At 39.6% G+C, this 20,682-nt stretch overlaps 2 protein-coding genes across 2 annotated transcripts; both read left to right on the forward strand.

Annotated features, from left to right (window-relative positions):
* The first annotated feature begins 13,951 nt into the window (after nucleotides 1-13,951).
* LOC131313950 (protein FAR1-RELATED SEQUENCE 5-like) lies at nucleotides 13,952-16,189 on the forward strand. The gene is made up of 3 exons (XM_058342446.1): nucleotides 13,952-14,171; nucleotides 14,296-16,053; nucleotides 16,185-16,189. The coding sequence occupies exons 1-3, from the start codon at nucleotides 13,952-13,954 to the stop codon at nucleotides 16,187-16,189; spliced, it is 1,983 nt and encodes a 660-aa protein (XP_058198429.1).
* Nucleotides 16,190-16,202: 13 nt separating this feature from the next.
* Nucleotides 16,203-16,995, forward strand: LOC131314476 (uncharacterized). Its single transcript, XM_058343117.1, has 3 exons — nucleotides 16,203-16,455; nucleotides 16,606-16,775; nucleotides 16,870-16,995. Exons 1-3 carry the CDS (start codon nucleotides 16,209-16,211, stop codon nucleotides 16,948-16,950), a joined length of 498 nt encoding a protein of 165 aa, XP_058199100.1. The 5' UTR covers nucleotides 16,203-16,208; the 3' UTR covers nucleotides 16,951-16,995.
* Nucleotides 16,996-20,682: the final 3,687 nt, after the last annotated feature.

A 20,682-nucleotide genomic window follows, 5' to 3' on the forward strand; every position in this document is an offset into this window, starting at 1 on the left:
CCTCGTCTACCGCGGTAACCCGTACCTCAGCAGCCGCTTCGGCATCCACCCTATCCCTTCCTAACTCCTCCACCTCCGGTACAACCGCCTCCTGGGCATCCGAGCCCGCTCCGCTCAGCAGAGCCCCCAAAAGCAACGCCGAAGCCCGGTCCTCAGGCGTGCTAGCGTCCCTCAGCACCGCGGCGACCATGGAGTCGAGACCGAGCGGGTCCAAGACACCCCGAGGCTCCACACCCTCTAAGAAGTTCCCGTTCACGAAAGGAACAGGGCATGAGGACCCAACCCCGCTATCCCCACTCCTCGGCTCCAACGCCGTCGCCGTCTTCAGCATAGGCGTCTCGCTGAACTGCCCAACGATAACCTCCTCGCCCCCAAGGTCAGCTGGTCCCCCGTCACTCGCCCGCTCGACAGCCACAAGCAACTCCTCCACGGTAGGGGTGAGAGGCATGTCCGAACCCCCGTCCCCACTACCGGAGCCCCTTGCTGCTGCCACTCCCTGGTCACCAACGGCCGCCGCCACCACCGGGGCACCGACTGTGGCATCCCCGCCGCTGGGCTCCGCCCCTGTACCGCCACCTTCCCCCTCGGCTGCCACCACTGTGGCACCAACCCCGATCTCCTGACCGCTGGGCTCCGCCCCTGTACCGCCACCTTCCCCCTCGGCTGCCACCACTGTGGCACCAACCCCGATCTCCTGACCGACGGGCTCCGCCCCTTCGCCGCCGCCGACCACCATGTCTTCATTCCCCCTCGCCATTACAGGATTGAGAGAAAGTGAGGGTCGTGAGTGAGAGCTGTGAGGGAAAGGATCGAGAGTGAGAGAGTTGAGAGAGTCGAGAGGATTGAAAGAGCTGAGAGAGTCGAAAGGATCGAGAGGAGTGAGGGAGTGAGAGAATTGAGAGAGTGAGAGCAGTCGAGAAGGTAAGAGCGGCCGTCGGTCTGGTTCTCGAGCGCTCGAGAATCAGAGTTTTAACCCCCAAATCAAAGAAGAAAATGAAGGGTCGGTGGTCCCCCAGCGACGGTCCCGAGCGCTCGAGACCATTCCCAAGCGCTCGGGAGTGGGTCCCCAATGCTTGACTCTTTTTGTTACTCTTCATAAGCTCATGCATAGCACCTTGATTAATGATCATTGTCCTTCAAGAATTTTTAAAAAATCAATCTCAGTCCTGTTTAAATCCGAGTCGAGACAGAGTAATCGACGGTGGATTTTGTTTCGTGATCTATTCTGGATCATCCTCATTTGCCCAAAAAGTTCTACTTAGAGGTCGATAAAAGTTTCCTAAATTCTACAATCGTCGATGTATTCGCAAGAAGTTTTACCCAACGCGTAATATTTCTTTCATCATTTTGTCCACCGAACAGAGTAGCGGATGGGCCCCATTTCTTGTTTCTATCATTATCAGAGCATTTGTCGATCTCTTTCTAGTGCATGCATTACACGTGTTTGCATTTGCCCCAAAGAACTACACTGGTCTGATCCCTACAAATGGGGTACGTAGGCAGTCTGAAAAGACACGACCTCATGCATTGAGTGCTTGTATGCTTTTTATTTGCATTTGATTCGTAAATTGAGGATTTGATTTGGCTCGAATTGGGTTGTCTCGATCTTTGGGCGACACTCGCATCCAAACATGAGGCCGAGCGCCGTCCAAAGAGGGGCAACTGTAGACACCCCAATTTGGACTTGTCAAATTTCCTTAATTTGTGGCCCTGAGGCTCCCCGATGATGAATATGGGTCAGAACAAGCCTTGTACCAATTGAGACATTGCTCCTTGAAAGAAATGGCCAAAATCAATCCCAAGCGCTCAGAAGCAGTCCCAAGCACTAAAAACTGTTTTCCAAAAACCACTAGCATGGCTCTCTCCCAAGCGCTTGAGAATGATGTCCCCAGCGCTCGAGACTACTCCCAAGCGCTCGAGACCTCTCCCAGTGCCCAATGGGTGAAGAAGATTCCCACTATCCATGCAAGCCATCATTGCTCCGACTGAGGTGAGTCAACACTCAACCTCAGTCAGAGAACAGATCAGCTGAAGATTTCTTTCTTTAAAAAAAAGGGATTTATTTCAAAAATCACTTGATTTTTCAAGACCATGGGTTATATCCCCTATATATATACCATGTCTTGCAGCTGAAAAGGGGGGCTCTCTCTCTAAAAAAAAACTCCCTCTCTCATCTCTTTCCTGTCCAAAAGGAAAATATTTTCAAAAACAAAAAAACTTCCTTCCCAATTTCAAGGGTGTTCTTCAAAATCATCAAAGAAAAGGGCAAGAGACTAAGAGTACTTTTGGTTTCTGATCTCCACATTCACCTTTCACAACCATCCAAGGAGCAAAGTGTCAAGCAAAGGTAAAAACATTTCTATCTTTGGTTCAAATCAAAAGGCTGTTCTTCTCTCTGAGGAGGAGGGTCTCTCGGCCGGTCCCAGTCTTTAATACTGGTGTATGGTTGGGAGACCTTAGTGAAAAAGCAAGAACAAAGAGTCCACAAACAATTTTTTCCCAAAACCCCCTACTGGAAATACTCCAGAGCGCTCTAGAGTACTCCAGTCGCTCGGGACTGTTTCCAGAATTATGCATGGCATTCCATTAAGCAGCAGGCTGGGAGGAGATGCACTTTTAAACAAAATGGTTTTATTTTGGCATGCAGACACGGAAGATCATTCTTCCTAAAACACAAATATTCCTTACAAATTTCAAGTAAGAATAAAGTTTTCCTAAGTTAAAAATAAGATCTTCCCTTGTTAAAAACTCAGATAAGGCTGTTTGCATGGTGAAGTAGTGCCATTTTCTATCTGAGAGTAGGCTGGTACGCGGCTCACTCCTAAGCGCATGAATCCATTCCCAAGCGCTCAGGAGTACATGCATGCCATTGCATTTCACTTTTCCTGTCTTCTGTGTTTCCCGAGCTTCTGCATGCATGGATGCGTATATTTTCTCCTTTAAAATTGTAGATCCGTTCGTGTAATGGCAAGGATACATGACTTGAAAACTTGAGGTCCCATCTCTGTTTTTCAAGTCCTCTGCTGAGCCAGTGGTCTGAGTAATGGTATTCCATTTTGTAGTCTTTATATTGTGTTGTGTCAGTGCTAACAGAAAGTGCAGGTGGGGATTCAGACACTCTAAAGCGCTCGAGAATTCTCTTGAGCGCTCGAGAGTGAAGCCAGTGAGGAGTGTGTCTTTCCCTGTTGTTTTGCTGTCTTTCATCGCACCATTACTCTCCCATGCACATAAACCAGTATACACCATTATTTGGCATCCTATTTGTGACTAACTAACTCTGCAAGATTTGGTCAGCAATACTCCCAAGCGCTCGAGTGTACTCTCAAGCGCTCGAGAGTTGATCCAGTGGTAGTTTATACTACTTTGCCACCATGCATGTGTCCATCATCATTCCATCATTCCTTGCATACAAGCACCTGCATACACCACCTATTTGCCATACCTGCGGATACCTGCTACGTGTTTAATGAAACAAAATCCATTTGAAAAATCCCACAAACGTTTAGTAGAGACCGACATCGCGTCAGGCGAGGGGGGTGCCGTAAAACCCTTCCCCCCTCGTAACGTGGCTTCCGAACTCTCGAATGATCTCTGGTTTTCAATTCAAATCAATCAATTTTTTCAAATCAAAAAATGATTTCTCGGGTGGCGAACCACAAATCCGGGTGGCGACTCTTCAAAATTTTTCAAATCGATTAGCCGGAGCGGTATGTGTTTTTCGGGCCGCCCCGATCTCACACGGGGCTGTGGTAGCCCACACATAGGTAACTATAGGCATCATATAGTACCTGAGTTTCTTAGAAGCAAAAAACAAACTTAAACATAACTTTTCCACCATGGAATATTTGCACTCACAAGCATTTAGAAATCTACTTAAATAATAGATAGCTTGCTCTTTGCCTTCACTATTGTCTTGAGCTAACAATACTCCCATAGAGTCATAGTTTGCTGCCAAATACAACTTCACAGGCTTCCCTTTGCTAGGTGGAACTAGAACTAGCAGGTTGGCTAAGTACTCCTTAATGGCCTTGAAAGTAGCATCATGCTCTCTTGTCCATTCGAAGTTTTCCCCATCCTTCGATTTCAACAAAGAAGAAAAAACCTTAGTTTTCCCAGCAGTGTTAGATATAAATCTTCTAAGGAAATTTAATTGACCAAGAAACCTTTGCAACTCCTTCTTATTGGAAGGTGGTTTTGCCTCAATGATGGCTTTAGCTTTGTTTTTATCAATCTGGATCCCTTTATTATGAACCAAATACCCTAGAAAATTCCCAGCTGCCACTCCAAAAGCACATTTGGTAGGGTTTAACTTTAATTGGTAATGTTTCATTTTCTTAAAAGCTATTCTCAGATGCTCCAGATGATCATCAGACATTAATAGAACTAGACTTTACAATTATATCATCTATATAGCATTCCAAAAACGTTCCAACAAGCTCATGAAAAATAGTATTCATAGCCCTCTGGTATGTAGCTCCAGCATTTTTAAGACCAAAAGGCATTTTAACCCATTCGAAGGTCCCTATATTACCAGGAGCTTTAAATGTTGTTTTATGAACATCTTCTTCAGCTATACAGATTTGATTATACCCTGAATGCCCATCCATGATAGACAATATTTTGTGGCCAGCCAAACTGTCTACCAACATGTCCACTATTGGCATTGGATATTAATCTTCAGGTGTTACTAAATTTAAGTCTCTAAAATCAACACAAATTCTTATTTTTCCATTTTTCTTAGGGACAGGAACTATATTAGATAACCATTCGACATACCTTGCTGTCATGATAAAGCCAGCATTCATGAGGTTCTGGACTTCCTCCTTGACTTTGGCTATGATCTCTGGGGACATCTCTAGGTGACTGCTTGAATGGTTTGAACTGTGGTTTGATAGTTAGTCTGTGCTGCACCAATTCTCTATCTAAACCTGGTAATTCATTATAGCTCCAAGCAAAACAATCCTTATTCTCCCTTAATACTTCTATTAACTTGGCCTTTGCATTAGCATCTAGCCACTTGTTAATTTGCACAGGGTTAGGATTTTCATTATCTCCCAATTTGACTTCCTCCAAAGGGTCTTGGAAGTCTACAGCACTAGATAATATTTCTTCGAATGCTTCAGGCCTTGAGATCAATTTAGATCTATCTCCTAAAGCACATCCCAAATGTTCTCTTCCTGAACCTTTTGTTCAACTTTGAGAGCTAAATATTTCACCAAAGCCAACCAACTGGCTTCTTTTGTCTCCTTCTTGGATTTACATCCAAACATCATCTGCTGGGGCGTCTGATTCATAACTAACTGCTTGTTTCAACTTTGACTTCAGCTTAACCAATTCCCCACTGTCCATCTCACTAGTTGGGTGTGTGGTTGCTTGTGTCAACTCACTGAGAGGTATAATTTCAGGCTTATACATCTCTGCCTCAGCAAAGTTTGCTGAAGCACTAAATGGATGAGGATCTACCTTTCTTTCCTCAATCCTTATTTTTTTGCCCTTCTCATACTTCACAATCATTAAAGCTTGATGCATAGAAGTTGGAATACAACCATTCACATGTATCCAATCTCTACCTAGTAAAGCATTATACTTACTTGCAAAGGTATCGACTACAAAGAAAGCTGTATCAGTTTCTACACCTCCCACTGCCAATCGAATAGAAACTATTCCCTTGGCACTCTTGCTTTCTCCAATGAAACCTGCAATGGAAGTACTAGTTGGAATCAACTTAACCTTCTCTTTCCCTAACTTCTTAAGAGTTCGAATAGGTAATATATTCACAGCAGCTCCATTATCAACTAGAACTCTGTTAAAAGGGATCCCATCGAACGTTGTAGAAATGTATAATGGTTTCAAATGTTGTCTCATAGCATTGAATGGAGGTTTAAATGGATAGGAAACATCAGCATAATTCAAATCCACTATTAAGGGTGAATCTGAGTCTGAATCAGCATTTGGGGCAAAACTAGCAGTTTCCTTCAACGTTGCCTCAGTGTTTTGAATCTCATTGGTCAAAATGAGAATATTATAATCTCCATCCATCATTTGTGCTTCCTTGGTCTCCTGCATTTCTTCCCAAGCTTCTAATTCCTCACTGCTGGAAATCTCAATTATTTCCAATGGATCTTCATTGGGTTAAGAAATTGATGGGGTTGGAGACCACTTCGGGCTTACAAAAGTCATACTAGAAGGCTGTACCATATTGATCTGTACCTCTGGTATTGAGCCAAATTGAATTACTTTCTCTCTACATGACTGTTCCTATTCTTCTTCATCCTTCACTTTTGTTTCATTGCTTGCTATGGCAGAAGTTTCCATAGGAGAAGAACTTCTCTCTCTTTCCTCCTGTTCAACTAGCATAGCTTCTAACAAATCTGATGGGTAACTTGTAACGCCCCGAATTTTGGGTACATTAATGTGGCATTTATTACGTAATAAAGAGAGTCTGGCTCATTATTACATCATAAATACATCAAAGGGTACATTTATTCAACAAGGGAGGAACTAGGGCTCCTAACTACTGCTCCGCTTGCTCCTCCATTCTGGCAAGCACCTCGGCACCGAAGGCCTCCAAGGTGTACATCTTACCCTGTTCATCTATGATGTCTGACACATTATACCAGCGTCGCCACCCATATAATATGTCAGGGTCACCAAAAGGTAACACCGTGAGCTACAACGCTCAATAGGATAAACCTTACCCACCAACCTTAAGCTTACAGACGATTCAACATAATACATAAGATGAACATCAACAAATAACAATAACACATCCACATTCATTGATTAGCGTTGGTGTCCATGTCTTTACGTGTTTCTCCTACGCGACTCGTCGTAGACCGTGTCATCCTTTTCATATACCGTTCAACCTTTCAAAAATCTTTTGTTCAACACACCCAACCTCGGTTCCGCCGTTCCGGGTTCCTGAGTATCCTCACAATGGTTCAGCCGCACCGGGTTCCCATTGGCACACAATTGCATTGGCTCCATACCGCGGATAACCAAGTCACACACCCAACCTCAGTTCCGCCGCGCCGGTCTCCCGAGTATCCTCACAATGGTTTCGCCGCACCGGGTTCCCATTGGCACACACACACACAACTCACATAATGCCACCCAAAACCGGTCATTATGTAGTTTCAAAATATTTCCTTCCTCGAAATATATTCCCTTTCATTAACCACACCCTAGGTGTCATGTTTCTACTTTCGTGGTTCTCGTGTCTCGTCTTCATGCATAGACTCCGTGGTAGGACAAAAGTAAGTATGAATCATTCATCGTAAACCAACTTTATTTTACACCACAAGTAATGCTAGCAATTTAAGTAAGCACGTTCATAACTCCTTTAAACATCAAAATACGAATACTTGAATTCATATGGTAAATAACCTACGTATTCATCGATTAAGTATGGGTACCTACATTATACTTAGGAATAGAGATATGGAATTCCTACCTTACTTCTTGGTGGTAGTCGGCTACGGAAGGTTAGTCGGTGGTCGGACGAAGTAACTTCCTACGGTATGCCTTCGGGAGCTTTGAAAGAGAATGGTTTCTCTCGAAACTTTTTCTTGACTAACACTACTTTACTTTATGGATCGAAGGGTGGTCGGGTGGCGGTTTAGTGGCGGCTTTGGATGAGTTTTTTGAAGAACTCAAGAACACTCAAGAACAAAGTAAGAACAAACTAGAACACTAGGATTTTCTAGAGAGAGAAGTTGTTAGGTGAAGGTGTGAGTTGAATGAGAAACATGGGGTGCTATTTATAGCCAAAATCTTGGGCTCTCCCTCCCCTCTCATGGCCGGCCCTCTCTCTCTCCAAATCCTCCATGGATTTGCTCCATTAAGTTGTCAAATCACATCACATGTCATGCCATGCCTTGTCCAATCATATCTTAGGTGTAAGGCTGTAGAATCAAGTAAGATCTTAGGCTTTTTAGGTGAATCTAGGTAATTACAACCTAGGTCTAGCTTGTAGTCAAATCTTAGGCTAACAAAGGCTAGGATTGTGTCATAATGGCCCATCAATAGGTTGTCTTTAGGCAAATAGGCTTAGGGCTATTAAGTAGCTTGGAGTGTACTACACACTAGCACACACCTCACTTTCTCTTTCCTCTCCCAACTGGCCTCTCTCTTTCTCTCTCTCTCTCTCTCTCTCTCTCTCTCTCTCTCTCTCTCTCTCTCTCTCTCTCTCTCTCTCTCTCTCTCTCTCTCCCACGGCTCTCTTTCTCTCTCTCATGCTAGTATACACACACACATATATATGTATATAACCAAGTACAACTACAATTAAGTACTATATGAATCTTTCTAGATTGCAAGTACAAGATTCCCTCATTAAAGAAATCAAATAAGCACATGTTTTTATTAAACTATAATATTAAAGTACAAAAGAATCTCAAGGTACAAGTTAAATCTTCTAGTCTTTCAAGTACAAGTCAATTAAAGAATGACTAATGGTATTAACCAATGGGTAATAATTTCCCTAGCGGGTAAAGACCTATGGATAAAAGAAGTACAAGTACCTTTATACTCAAAATAAGATTTCTTAAAAGACTACATGTCCTATATGTACTTTAAACAAAATATAATAATGAAAAGGTTATTAACCAATGGACAAAAGTTACCCTAACATTATGGACCAATGGATAAAGAATAAAGTAAGTTTGATGAGAAAGTTTGAAGTGACAAGGTTGGCTTCTAGGAAACAAGGTACAAGATTCCTTTATTATGACTAGTCAAATCAAATTTATTGGAAGATTCTCTAGTCACATCGGTACTTTATTGGTCATAAGACTCTATCATCCAAGGGTCACTAACTTCCCTAACGGTTATTACCCAATGGGTAAAGGATCCAAGGAACTAGGTAGTTGGTTTCTAACTAATCGGTTTAGAATCTAGTTCTATGTGCTCGGGAAACTACTTAGCCAATGGTTAAAATTTAGGGACGAAAATCTAATTATCACGAAATATCGAAAATATAGAAAGAATATAAAAAGTAAAAATAAAATTTAAATATTTAACGAAATTTTTATTGACCAAAATTCAGGGGCGTTACATAACTAGCCAAAGAGTTTGGAGAATTAAGATTCTGATCACCTTCATCATCATCTATGGCTGCTGTTATTTCCATCAAAGTCTTTTCCTCCAAATGCTGGTAACCTTTCTGAACAAGATCTTCAGATTCTTCTTTTCGAACCCTGTTAAATCTAGGACTAAGCTTGGTCTCTCGCCATATTTTATCCTTTGGAGGGAGTTCTTCCATTTGTAAGAGGGTATACCTTCTCTGAAGTTTTGTCTTTTGAGTCCTTGTTAGGATAGGGACCATTTGTGGCACCTTGGTCTTTGGATCTCTGACCAAAACCCATTGACCAACTGGTGAATTTGGTGGTTTATAAGTTTTACCTGCTCTGGACGAATCCTTATATCCCTAAAATAACTCTGGTTTAATTTTCTTCAAAAACCAATCAGGTACTCCTTTCACCAAAGATAATTGCTCCTGTGACACTTCCTGATCTCTCTGAGTTACTGCTTCTTTCCCAGTGTTGACTCTCTTCTGAGGAGGATATTCTCTTTTTGAAGTTGGTGGAGCTAGGCTTGTTGGTGTGTTTCTTGTCGAAGCCAACCATGGCTTCTCTTCTTTGTTCTGACTAGTAGCCATCCAAGATCTTCCTTGGTTGCTCTGATTCAGAGCCTTTTGTTCCATTCTTTTAGGGAAGAAGTCTGCTCTTTGTCTGTCCAAATCTTTGAAAATCAAGTAATTGACTCTGCATTCCACACATAGACATTCCAAAAAAGATGCTTCCAACATTGGAAAATGATTTTTCTCCATATTCCTTTGTGGCTGGTCCCTCTTAACGTATCCAGGACCATTGTTCCTTGCCATAGTGTTTCGAGGTCGACCAATATATGGTCTTCCTCTTCCCAACTGGGCTATATTCATGCTGACAGGCACTTGTTTGTTCTGCCAAAATTTCTGCACAATCTGTACCAAACATGTTGGCACATTAACATTAGCATCAACTTCTTCTATCCTTGGGAAAGGAAATGCATCTATTCCCATAACTTTCTCTGAAAATTTGATCCTTCCCTTCTTAATCTGTTCCTGTATCCTGTCACGGAAAACATTACAATTCTTAGTAGAATGACTCCAAGAATCATGCCATTTACAATATGTTTTCCCTTTTCTCTCCTCCATAGATGGGAGTTTAACATCAGCAAGAAGTTTAATAAACTTATCTTTAACAAATAATCAAAGATTTCATCATCTTTAGATATATCAAAGGAATAAGCCTTATTGATCTCTTTTCTGTTAAACTTTTGTGCTATAGTAGTTTTCTTTCAAATTAAACTATCACAGACACAAGGTTCATGTTCAACAATTTCTGCAGCATCAATCTCAAAAGTAGGATCTTTGTAATAGGTTGAATAGGAAGAATTATTCCTATCTACATCCTCTTCTAACGAAGATTCATATCTTGAGACTTTGTAAGTTAAATCAACTAAGTCTCTAAACTCCATAGAATCAAATTTCCTTCGAAGTTCTTTATTCAAACCATCTTGAGCCAATCTAACAAACTCAGCTTCAGGAAGTTGAAGCTTGCATTTGGTTCTAGTTTTTTTAAACCTAGCAATAAATTGTGCAACTTTTTCATCAGGTCTCTACCTTAACCTAGCCAAATATGCCATAGTAACTTCTGGCTCAATTTGATAAAATTGGGCATGGAAAATTTCTTCCATTTTTTGCCAATGTTGACCTGATCCAAAAGGCAAATTTGTATATCACTCAAAAGCTACTCCTGTCAATGAATTAGGAAATAATTTTAACTTTTGGAAATCATAATTTGCTAATTCCTTGCATTGAGCAGTGAACCTAGCAATATGTTCTACTGTAGATTGTCTTCCATCTCCACAAAACAAAGTAAAATCTGGGATCTTAAACGCCCTTGGGACTTCGAATTGCCTATCTATCCATTCTGGATAAGGCTTCTTGTATACTGGAGTTTGCACCCCCCGAGTTAGAGGTCCACAAACTTTTTGTATAAGTCCACTGACTTGTTCCCTTAACAATGGGTCTCTTCCCAAAGGTTCTCCTTGATTATGAGGTTAACCCCAATAGGGTTCTCTTAGATTCTGTTCCCTATGATAACCAGTGTAAGGGCCATCACCTGGTCCACTTTGTGGTTATAAGTACTTATCTGAATTTTGAGGAGGAACGTATCTTTCCTTATACGAGGGTTCGAAGAGCAAATTAGTATAAGACCTTTTCGCTCTAGGTATATTGGTCTGTCTAGGAATTTCAATAACGTGTTTAAAGCTTTTCATGCCCACTCCTTCCTCAGGATACCTATAATTATGAGCATAACCATGCTCATCATGCATAAAATAACCATTTTTTGACTTTATATCTCTTTCTTGTCCTTCAAATATAGGTTCGAATAGAGAGTCATTAGGTGGTTCATTCCTAAATGTCCCTTGTGTTTTGGGGACATTATCTTGCCTCACAAAAGGAACTTCTTCTTCAAAATTAGGTCTCCTAATAGGCTCATACCAAGATTTGGGTACTTCTTCAACACCCATTGGTTCTTTCCCAGGCCTAGACCTATTTTTACTGGTACTAGTTCTTTCTCGTTCCTCTCCTTTGTGAGAAGGTGTTTAAGAATTACTCTGAACTGGTGACCAATTTTCCATCTGTCTTAACATGGCTTTCTGTGTTATAGCCAATTCTTTAAATGCATCTAATATTTCTGAAAATTAGTTTGAAGGAACCTCTTTTCCTCGATTGGAAACACTAGTTTTCTTCTGCATGAACTACTCTAGCACTCTTATAGTGTATGTGTGGGGTTCGTCCCAAATCCAATATTGGTCTTGGACTTTGGACACCCTGACCTATAGGAAGGTTTTCTAGTCCAATTATCCCTTTTTCAGGTTCTACTTGGACATTTCCCTCTGGTTCTGGACCAATTTGGGAATCATCTGCATGTTTTCTCAATTTTGGAGCCATCTCTAACACCTTAGTGGGTCCCACCGAGCGTGCCATAAAATTGTTTGGCTAGGATTTTGGCTAACTTCCGAAATATGATTGTGTGCAAGCGTGCCAGAAAAGGTTTGTAATTATCCTTTTCAGATTTCAACTTATAAAAAGCCAAACTTAATCAAGCGATTATGGTGTCGGTTCAATTACCTCAATGAAGAGGATTTCTCTATCTAGAAGTATTAGAATGGCACAACGATTCATTGGAAACTTGATAAACCAGAGAATAAGCAAGATACCTTGATCAATTCAAAAACAAATTTGCTTTCCAACTGATTCTCCAAACTTCCACTAACGAACAGAATGAGTTACAAAGTGATTACTACTACAAACTACTTCTAACTACTTCGAACTTAAGTCTAAGTTCTTCTAACTACTGCCTAATGGACAAACCAAACATAGCATAGTTGTTTGTTTGATGAATTGTCTGGGGTTTTTTCTTCCTTCATTTCTTCTATTTATAGGCATACTCTTGAGTCTTCTCCACGTCTTCTATTTCCCGCCTAGCAGCCTTCAAAATCATCTCAATTTGAATTCAAACTTTCCTTCCTTGTTTCTTGATTTTGGGAATTCAGTTTAATTCGTCACCCCACTTTCCTTCAATTGCATCGTGTTGGATACGGGCAGTTATATGCTTGAATCTCAACTCCTTTAACTGTGTCAATCCTAACTGCCTCTTGATTGAATTAAACCATTCGCGCCTTTGAGCTTCGAATTGCTTATTTTCTAAGCTGTGGTTTGAGTGATCGACACCTAGCAATAATTTTTATTACCCATAAAACGACACTAATTTGATCAGAATGTCGTTGTTCTTTTAATTGTGTGATTCCAAGTATTTCAGTCTATGTGTGCTCTATTTTGTCTAAAATGAATGGCCACTTGTCACTAGCTAATTAGGCCAATAAATTCTCATGCAAACACCGCCACGAATGGACTGGACCTTGCGGCCGCAAGGTTGAACCGATTTTTGCAAATTTTTTTGTTTTTCCTACGGTTTGATGCATGGGATCTTATGGGGCTATGGGTTAGGCCTAAAAATACATAAATATACTTAGAGAAGATGCTAGATAGGATTATAATATCTTGGTTTGATTGAATCGGTTTTGAAACCGAAAACTTGATTTTGGGGAAGAGGACTTCGGTTCTGACAATTGGGGAACCTTGGGACTGAACTGAATGTTTTTTGGTGACGCTTGGGGTTGTGGGAAGTGATTGGAACGGTTGAATTGGATTTCGGTTGGGTCTACGTACAAAACCCACTTTTCTCTCTCATTTTCTCTCTCTAGAACTCCATGGATTGGAGCTCGATTTTCTTCTATTTCTTTCTTCTATCCGAACTGGTGGAGTGTGGGGAGTGTTGTGGTGCTCTCATATGGTAGTGGGGAGGGGTTTATATGGGTGAATTTGGGAGAGGTTGGATAAGATTGAATTTAATTTGTAGGCTGCCTTTTTTTCAATTTCAAGCTGATTTACCAACAACAAAAAAATGTACATGGCTCTTGGAAGGAGATAGGACTGGCGAGGGGGAAAGAATCAGGTGGCTTGGTGTGGGGAACAAGTAATGAGAGAGAGAGAGAGAGATAAATGCATGCATGCATGTGTATTAATGTAAATATATACATATTATCAAAACAATAATTAAAACTTAATATGAATTCTATTAATAATATTAACGCTATTATTATTACTATTATTATTTTAAAAAATAGGGTCGCAAATTTGGGTCGTTACAATGCGTCCAACTATGGTTCTCCCAAGTGGTTTTGGGAGCATCATACTCCCATTCTGACCGTTGGATCAAATTCTTTTAATCTCGGCCAAAGAATTCCTTCTCTCTCTTCCTCTCTATTACCTCGAGAAACTTTTTTGTACATCCGGTGTACAACAAACTTGGTATCCCCCCTTCACAACAATTTTGACATGTGGAAAACTGTAATTTACAAAGATTTCCACTGTAATTATTCCTCCTCCCCCAATTCATATTGGCGCTACTTTTTCCCGCACAAATGCCAAAAGCTAAAACCCCCGCCCCCAGATTACTCATCTGCTATCCCACTACAGTTTCTACTTTTCTTTGTTCTCATCCAATTGTTTTATATTTTCAAATTCACTTCAAAAGGGATCCTTATTTTACTCACAGGTAACAACACATTTCAACGTTTTTTTTTGTTTCTCAATACAATACTCATTATTCTATTGAATGATCCTTGTGATTTTTTTGGGTTTCCATTAGTTAATCACAATGCATTTTCCTGGCTACTCAGGTTTAATGGATGCCCCAAATTATGAAAATGAGAGTGAAGAAGCTACTTTAATGGAAACTTTCAATGATTGTAGTGGAGAACTCAAAGTGGGAATGAATGTTTTTTCGGAAGATGAAGCTTACAACCTCTACAATGAGTATGCCTTGAGAAAGGGTTTTAGCATTCGTAGAGGAAACAAGCGTCCAGATTTGAATGGAATCTTACGACAACGCGAATACTTGTGCTCAAAAGCTGGGTATCGCAAAATTGGGAGTATTAGTGAAGTGAAAGAATTTAATCATTTGGAGACAAGAACGGATTGTAAGGCCAGAATTCGATTTACGATTGATAATGGCATTTGGACAATTTCCCACTTGAATGATGATCATAATCACGAGCTTGCAAGTCCAGAAGAGAGGCGAAATTTAAGATCCGGAAGGAAAGTGCTGAAAGCATATGGGGATGTTATCACCTCAATGGTCGCGGCAGGTATAAAACCAACACAATCATATAATTATCTGTGTAAAGAAATTGGGCCAGATTATGTTGGATTTACTAAGGAGGATTGTTATAATTATTTGCATGCGGGGAGGGAAAATCTTATTGAAGCAGGGGATGGACAAAGCGTGATCAATTTTTTCAAGCATAAGCAAGTTGAAGATCCTATGTTTTTCTACTCATTTCAAGTGGATGGAAAAAACCGAATGGCAAATTTTTTTTGGAGGGATGGAAGATCAAAGTTAGACTATGAATGTTTTGGGGATGTCATTATTTTTGATACAACATACCGAACTAACAAGTATAATTTGGTTTGCGCCCCATTTGTTGGTATCAATCATCATTGGAAAAACAAATTGTTTGGTTGTGCTTTTTTGTCGAATGAGACAACAGAATCTTTCATTTGGTTATTTAAGACTTTTCTAGAAGCTATGGGGAATCGACAACCAAAGAGTATTTTTACTGATCAAGATCAAGCAATGGCTAACGCGATAGAGGTAGTGTTCACTGGAGCACGCCACAGATTGTGTATGTGGCACATTTCAAATAATGCTAAGCAACATCTAGCTGGACTATTTACAAATGCAAGTTTCAAAGCTTTATTTGACAAGTGTTTTTATGGGTGCTATGATTCAATTAAATTTGAAAGCGATTGGGCTGATATGGTTGAAATGTTTGGACTAGAGAATCATTCTTGGCTTAAAAGATTGTATGATCTTAGGGAAAAATGGTGTCCTGCTTTTAGTGTAGACTTTTTTTCGGCGAGGATGAAATCCTCCCAAAGAAGTGAGAGTACTAATAGTGTTTTTCATCAAATTATGCGGAAGCCTATGTCTCTCCTACAAGTTATTCAATATTATGAGGAAAAGGTTGAAGAAATGCGGCGAGATGAAAGAAGTGATGATTTTCGATGCAAAAATGGTGCGCCACCAAAGGTAAGTAAGCGTGGTATTTTGAATCATGCATCTAAGGTGTACACTCTTGTCATGTTTAGTAAGTTTGAAGAGGAATTGTTGGATAGCTTTGGATTGAATTGTGTTCAAATTAGTTGCAATGGGACAACTTCCATCTATCATGTAACAGAGGATGGCCGTCAAAGGGTGCATATTGTTCAATTTGATCTTTCCAATGATGAAATCTCTTGTAGTTGTAAGTTGTTTGAGATTTTGGGAATATTGTGCAAACATGCTTTAAGAGTGCTTGTTATGAAAAATTACAAAGAGATACCTGAACCCTATATCTTAAAGAGATGGAGCAGAAGTGCAAAGTCGGGGATAGAAGGTGTTGTTAGAGAATCATTGCACCAAGAAGGAAAATCTACTCGCTCATTGCGCCTTAGTGAGTTGAATCATATGGGGCAAAATGTTTTTGATAAGGGCTCATTATCTCTTAAATGCATTGAAATTGTTAAGGATAAATTAAGGGAGGCATTGAAGATGGTTGAAGAGGAGATAGCAAATTTAGATAGTGTAGACGATCTTAATTGTCTTGAAGAAGATATCATCACTTGTGTTGAAGAAATGCCTAGCCCTACTGATGATAGGCCTGTGCTTGATCCTTTACGCATTCGGACGAAAGGAAGCACCAATGCTAGAATAAAAAGTTACTGGGAAAAGAAGAAGCGGAAGACACGTAGAGTTTCAGAAAAGCCTCAAATGCCACATCCAAATCACATGGTGACTGGTGAGTTTCCTCTCTTGTTAGATATTCCTCTCTTGTTAGATAAGTTTTTGCTCCTAGAAAGATTAATTAAATAAGTGAGTTCAATGTTTCATTTTTCATTTTTGTGTAAGTTAGTGATTTCTTTGACATGAATTTTATGGTGTTGTTTAGGACAAAAAAGGAAATCAAGGATTGGAGACTCTCAATTCTCCTTTCCTCAAGCAAGTAGTTCGACACTCATCAATCCGGTGTTACAACAGTTGGAAGTTCCCATGAGTGCAAACAATCATAACCAGGTTAATCCTACTAGTGTACATGACCAATTCACCATCCCCACTCAGGTATTTGTATAACTTTATTCCACAATTTGTTATCATTGGCATGTGGAGTTTCAAAATCTCAACATTTTAATAGGAGTTTATCGATGCTATGTAGGTTTCTTCTTCAAATTCGGAGTTTAATTCTCCCCGTTTCAGCTATATGAGATTGCTAGTTGAGGAAGATGCAATACCGTAGTTGAGTCAAGAATGGAAATGCTACCACCATAGAAATGAAACAAGCAAGATATTGAGGGAATGTATTTTTTTTTTGCAAGGAATGATATAATGGTTGTAGTTTTTGTTTAATTTTTTGCTATTGTAGTTTTTGTTTAATCTTTGTGCTTTCAATGGAAATTTACAACTGTTAAATTTAACTAGGAACCTTTTATTTTTGAATTGGTTTAAATCCTCATAATTTATACTTTACCTTTAAATTACAGTTTAAAAAAAAATACTTGAAACGTGTTGTTACCTGTTGATGAAATATGGATCCTTTTTTGATGTGGATCTGGAAATGTAAAAAAATTGGATGAAAAGAAAGCAAAGAGGTAGCAGGAATAGCAGAGGAGTAATTTGGAGAGGGGTGTTTAGCTTTTTTGCAAAGGGGCATTTATGCGGGAAAAAATCCCCAGATGTTTTAGTGCCAGGCCCAATATGAATTGGAGAGAAATAATTACACTTGAAGTCCTTAAAAATTACACTTTACCAAGTGTCACAATTTTTGTAAAGGGGGGATACCAAATTTGTGGTATACCGGGTATACCAAAAAGTTCCTCCTATTACCTCCTATTCCCAATTACCCCAGATCCTTACCAGTTGACTGAGAAAATTTTTGAAAGCCCTAATAAATTATCTGCTCCTCTCCACAGTCGCCCTCTCACCTCTCTCCTTCGCTCCTCCGCCTCCACGGCCTTTACACCTCACGGCTCCCTAACGTAGATGACTCATCTCTCTCTCCACTGCATAATCGACCCAAACCTCCACAGCTCTCCGACCTCTACAGCTCGTCCCTAGTTAGTCATAATGGAAAGCCCTCTCCTCCAACTCTTTCTCTCTTTCACTCTCTTGGACACGTAGCCACCACTACAAAGCCCTCCCTTGCTACGTTTGTGCATCCATTTTTGCGAGTGTGGTGTTTTTGCGTCACGGCCATTCAAAGGTAAAATGATGGTTCTTGCTTTAATTACACAATTTATTTAGTTTATATGTTTTCCCATTGCTTTATGATGAAGGCAACAGATCCCTCATGCAATGCAATCTTATGAATGGAGTCCTTTCTTATGATTTTGCCTGCTAACTGTTCAATAAAATGTTCCAAAGACAGTGAAAAATTCACCTTATGGAAAATTCAATTCATGACAATTGCTTATGAATGCTCTAATCCTTGAACAATTATAGTGTCACAATGCATCATTTCCATTATACATAAGTAAGTTTATATAAGGATGATTACATGAGTAAGATTTTATTAGCTCGGGTTGAAGTGTAATTCCCTGAATGGGTGTAGAAAATTGTAACGAGGCATCATTTTGATGATGAATCAAGGGACACTTAATTTTGTCCTGTGAACAACTTGATAAGTAGTGTAGCTATAGATATGTCGGGGGTTGTGCATTTTGCACTCTTCAGTTAGCGCAACTTTCTTTATTTATGCTTAGGAAGCTACAATTCCGACTTAATGGTATTATTGTTTGGTATCTATCAACTTTTTTCTTCTTTAGGAAGTTACAATGCCAACTTAATTATTTTTAACAAAAAGCTACGGTCTAACTCCTAATTAACCTAGGTTGGGGCTCTTACATTTTGGTATCATCAACTTAATATTTCAGCAGTGGGCACTGAATTTTGGAATTAGGTCAGTTACATCTATATTTACTTGACGGAACTACATCTATATTTACTTGACGGAAGAATATGAATGGTTGGTGCCAATGTTAATGAATTGTGAAATAGTTTGTTAGATGGAATACTTGGACTACAGTTCTTTTGGTTTTTTCCTTTTTTCTTAATGAATGGTTGGTTCTCTTTTATTTTACTCTTCTAATTTGTCTACCAGAATACCATGTTTCAGCTATGGACTTCTTTACTTTTGATTGAGATGCACTGCCGCATCAATGAGACTTTTGTTGTTTTTTCCACATTTTTTCATTACAGTAAACAGATTTTACGTTATCGCGTTTTATGTTACAGGATGGGAAAACACCCTTGATCTTGCTTTATGCTATGGGAAGGGCTTCAAATCTTATGACCTTGCCAAGTTACTAAAGCTTGTGCCAGCTAACAGATATATGTGAATGGCATTTTGCCTGGCCCAACTTGGGGTTAGAATCTACTAATACATTGTGTGGCGATCCAATTCTAAAATTTTTTGCTTGATTGATGACCGGGATGTTTATCCTCAATTCCTTGACTATAAAATTTCACTGATCTCATTCCCCCAACTTGCTTTTCAGGGTAGTAAAGAACTCAGAGCCCATACTCCATCTTGTTTGGGTTTTTAAGAGTGATCTTGCTTTACCAAGATCAAAATCATATGGGGATGTCTGCAAATTCGTTGTATCTAGAGGTGCAACTAATAAACTGATGGAGTTGGCTAGAGAGAGAGAGAGAGAGAGAGGCGTAGATCAAGGAAGTGAGATTGGCCAAAATGAACCGATGGAGAGAGACCAAGGGATAGAAGAACTAACAAAAATATTCCGGCACTAGAAGGAAAATTTATGACAATTGTAGCCATTTTTATTGTACGGTTCATGGAGACAATCAATGATCAATGTCTCTTTTTGTTGGATGTAACATGCTATGTAAACAGTAAATGGCAAATGCCGCCTTTTTGTTGTATGGTTCATGGAGACAAACAATGATAGATGGCTCTTTTTGTTTGATCAAATGTTGATGAATGTGATCTGCCTTAGTGGCTCTTGTTGTTTGATCAATGGTGACCTTATTTGGTATGTTTGTGGTGTTGTTGTTGGGTATACTATGAACAGATTGTACATACTATTTCAATTACCGTACTTACCATATAAACAAGGTGTGCTAACTAAAAACTAGGCATACGTACCACAAACATGGACAAAACTACTATATCGACAATTTGAGCTAGTATGGTTACCATTGCATTGTCCTTGTGCATATTATAGTTTCGAACACTAAAGCTGTTCACTTTGGCATAAGCATTATAGAATGTTTCTTCATCCTTATGCATGTCAAATGTCATTTGATAGACTTCTTCTTCCGTTAATTCATCCAATTGTTTTTCATCATTTCCGTCATCATTGCTAGAGTCATCACAAATGTCAATCACTACATTCTTCTCATTCCCCTGAATATTGTCATACATCTCTCAAAATCTGATCCAGACAAATAGGTTCACAATTAGCGGTAAAAACTAACATAGATATGCTTACCACAAATACTATATTACCTACGGTATGGCATGCAAAACTATATTACTTACGAAGCGTACCTACCATTTCCATAACCATACTTACCACAAATACAGGATTTTTTTACTAAATTATGGATATGCTTACCACAAATACGGAGAACTTATTCTCCAGATACTTCCTAAATACAGTTTTCGTTCGTTATAAAAATACCATAAAAAGTGGTATGTATAACCATAAGCAATGGTATGTATAACCATAAAAAATGTAAAAACTTGGGAAGCTTCATTAGATTATTGTGAAACACTTATACGAGATTCTTCAACTTATGATCTTTCGGTAAGTTGGTACGAGGTAATAATCACAACTAAATTCAGTTTTTTCTTGAAAAAAACTTGGTAAGCTTCTTCAACTTGTTATGGAGCTTCTTCTTAAATCTTCATTTTTTTGAACAAGAGGAGAGATGAATGGGAGCTAGAAGAGTTAGAGTAGATAAGTTTGCAGTGTTTAAGGTAAGTATGGAGAAACCTAGTACCATTAAT

Source organism: Rhododendron vialii, chromosome 13a (genome assembly GCF_030253575.1).
Source record: "Rhododendron vialii isolate Sample 1 chromosome 13a, ASM3025357v1".
In the NCBI taxonomy this organism is placed as follows: Eukaryota; Viridiplantae; Streptophyta; class Magnoliopsida; order Ericales; family Ericaceae; genus Rhododendron; species Rhododendron vialii.

Coding starts and splice junctions, on each gene's coding strand:
- LOC131313950 (XM_058342446.1), top strand. CDS start 13,952: ATGTGGAAAACTGTAATTTACAAAGATTTCCACTGTAATTATTCCTCC. Junction 14,172..14,295: donor GATCCTTATTTTACTCACAG/GTAACAACACAT, acceptor CTGGCTACTCAG/GTTTAATGGATGCCCCAAAT.
- LOC131314476 (XM_058343117.1), top strand. CDS start 16,209: ATGGTTGAAGAGGAGATAGCAAATTTAGATAGTGTAGACGATCTTAAT. Junction 16,456..16,605: donor TCCAAATCACATGGTGACTG/GTGAGTTTCCTC, acceptor GGTGTTGTTTAG/GACAAAAAAGGAAATCAAGG. Junction 16,776..16,869: donor AATTCACCATCCCCACTCAG/GTATTTGTATAA, acceptor GATGCTATGTAG/GTTTCTTCTTCAAATTCGGA.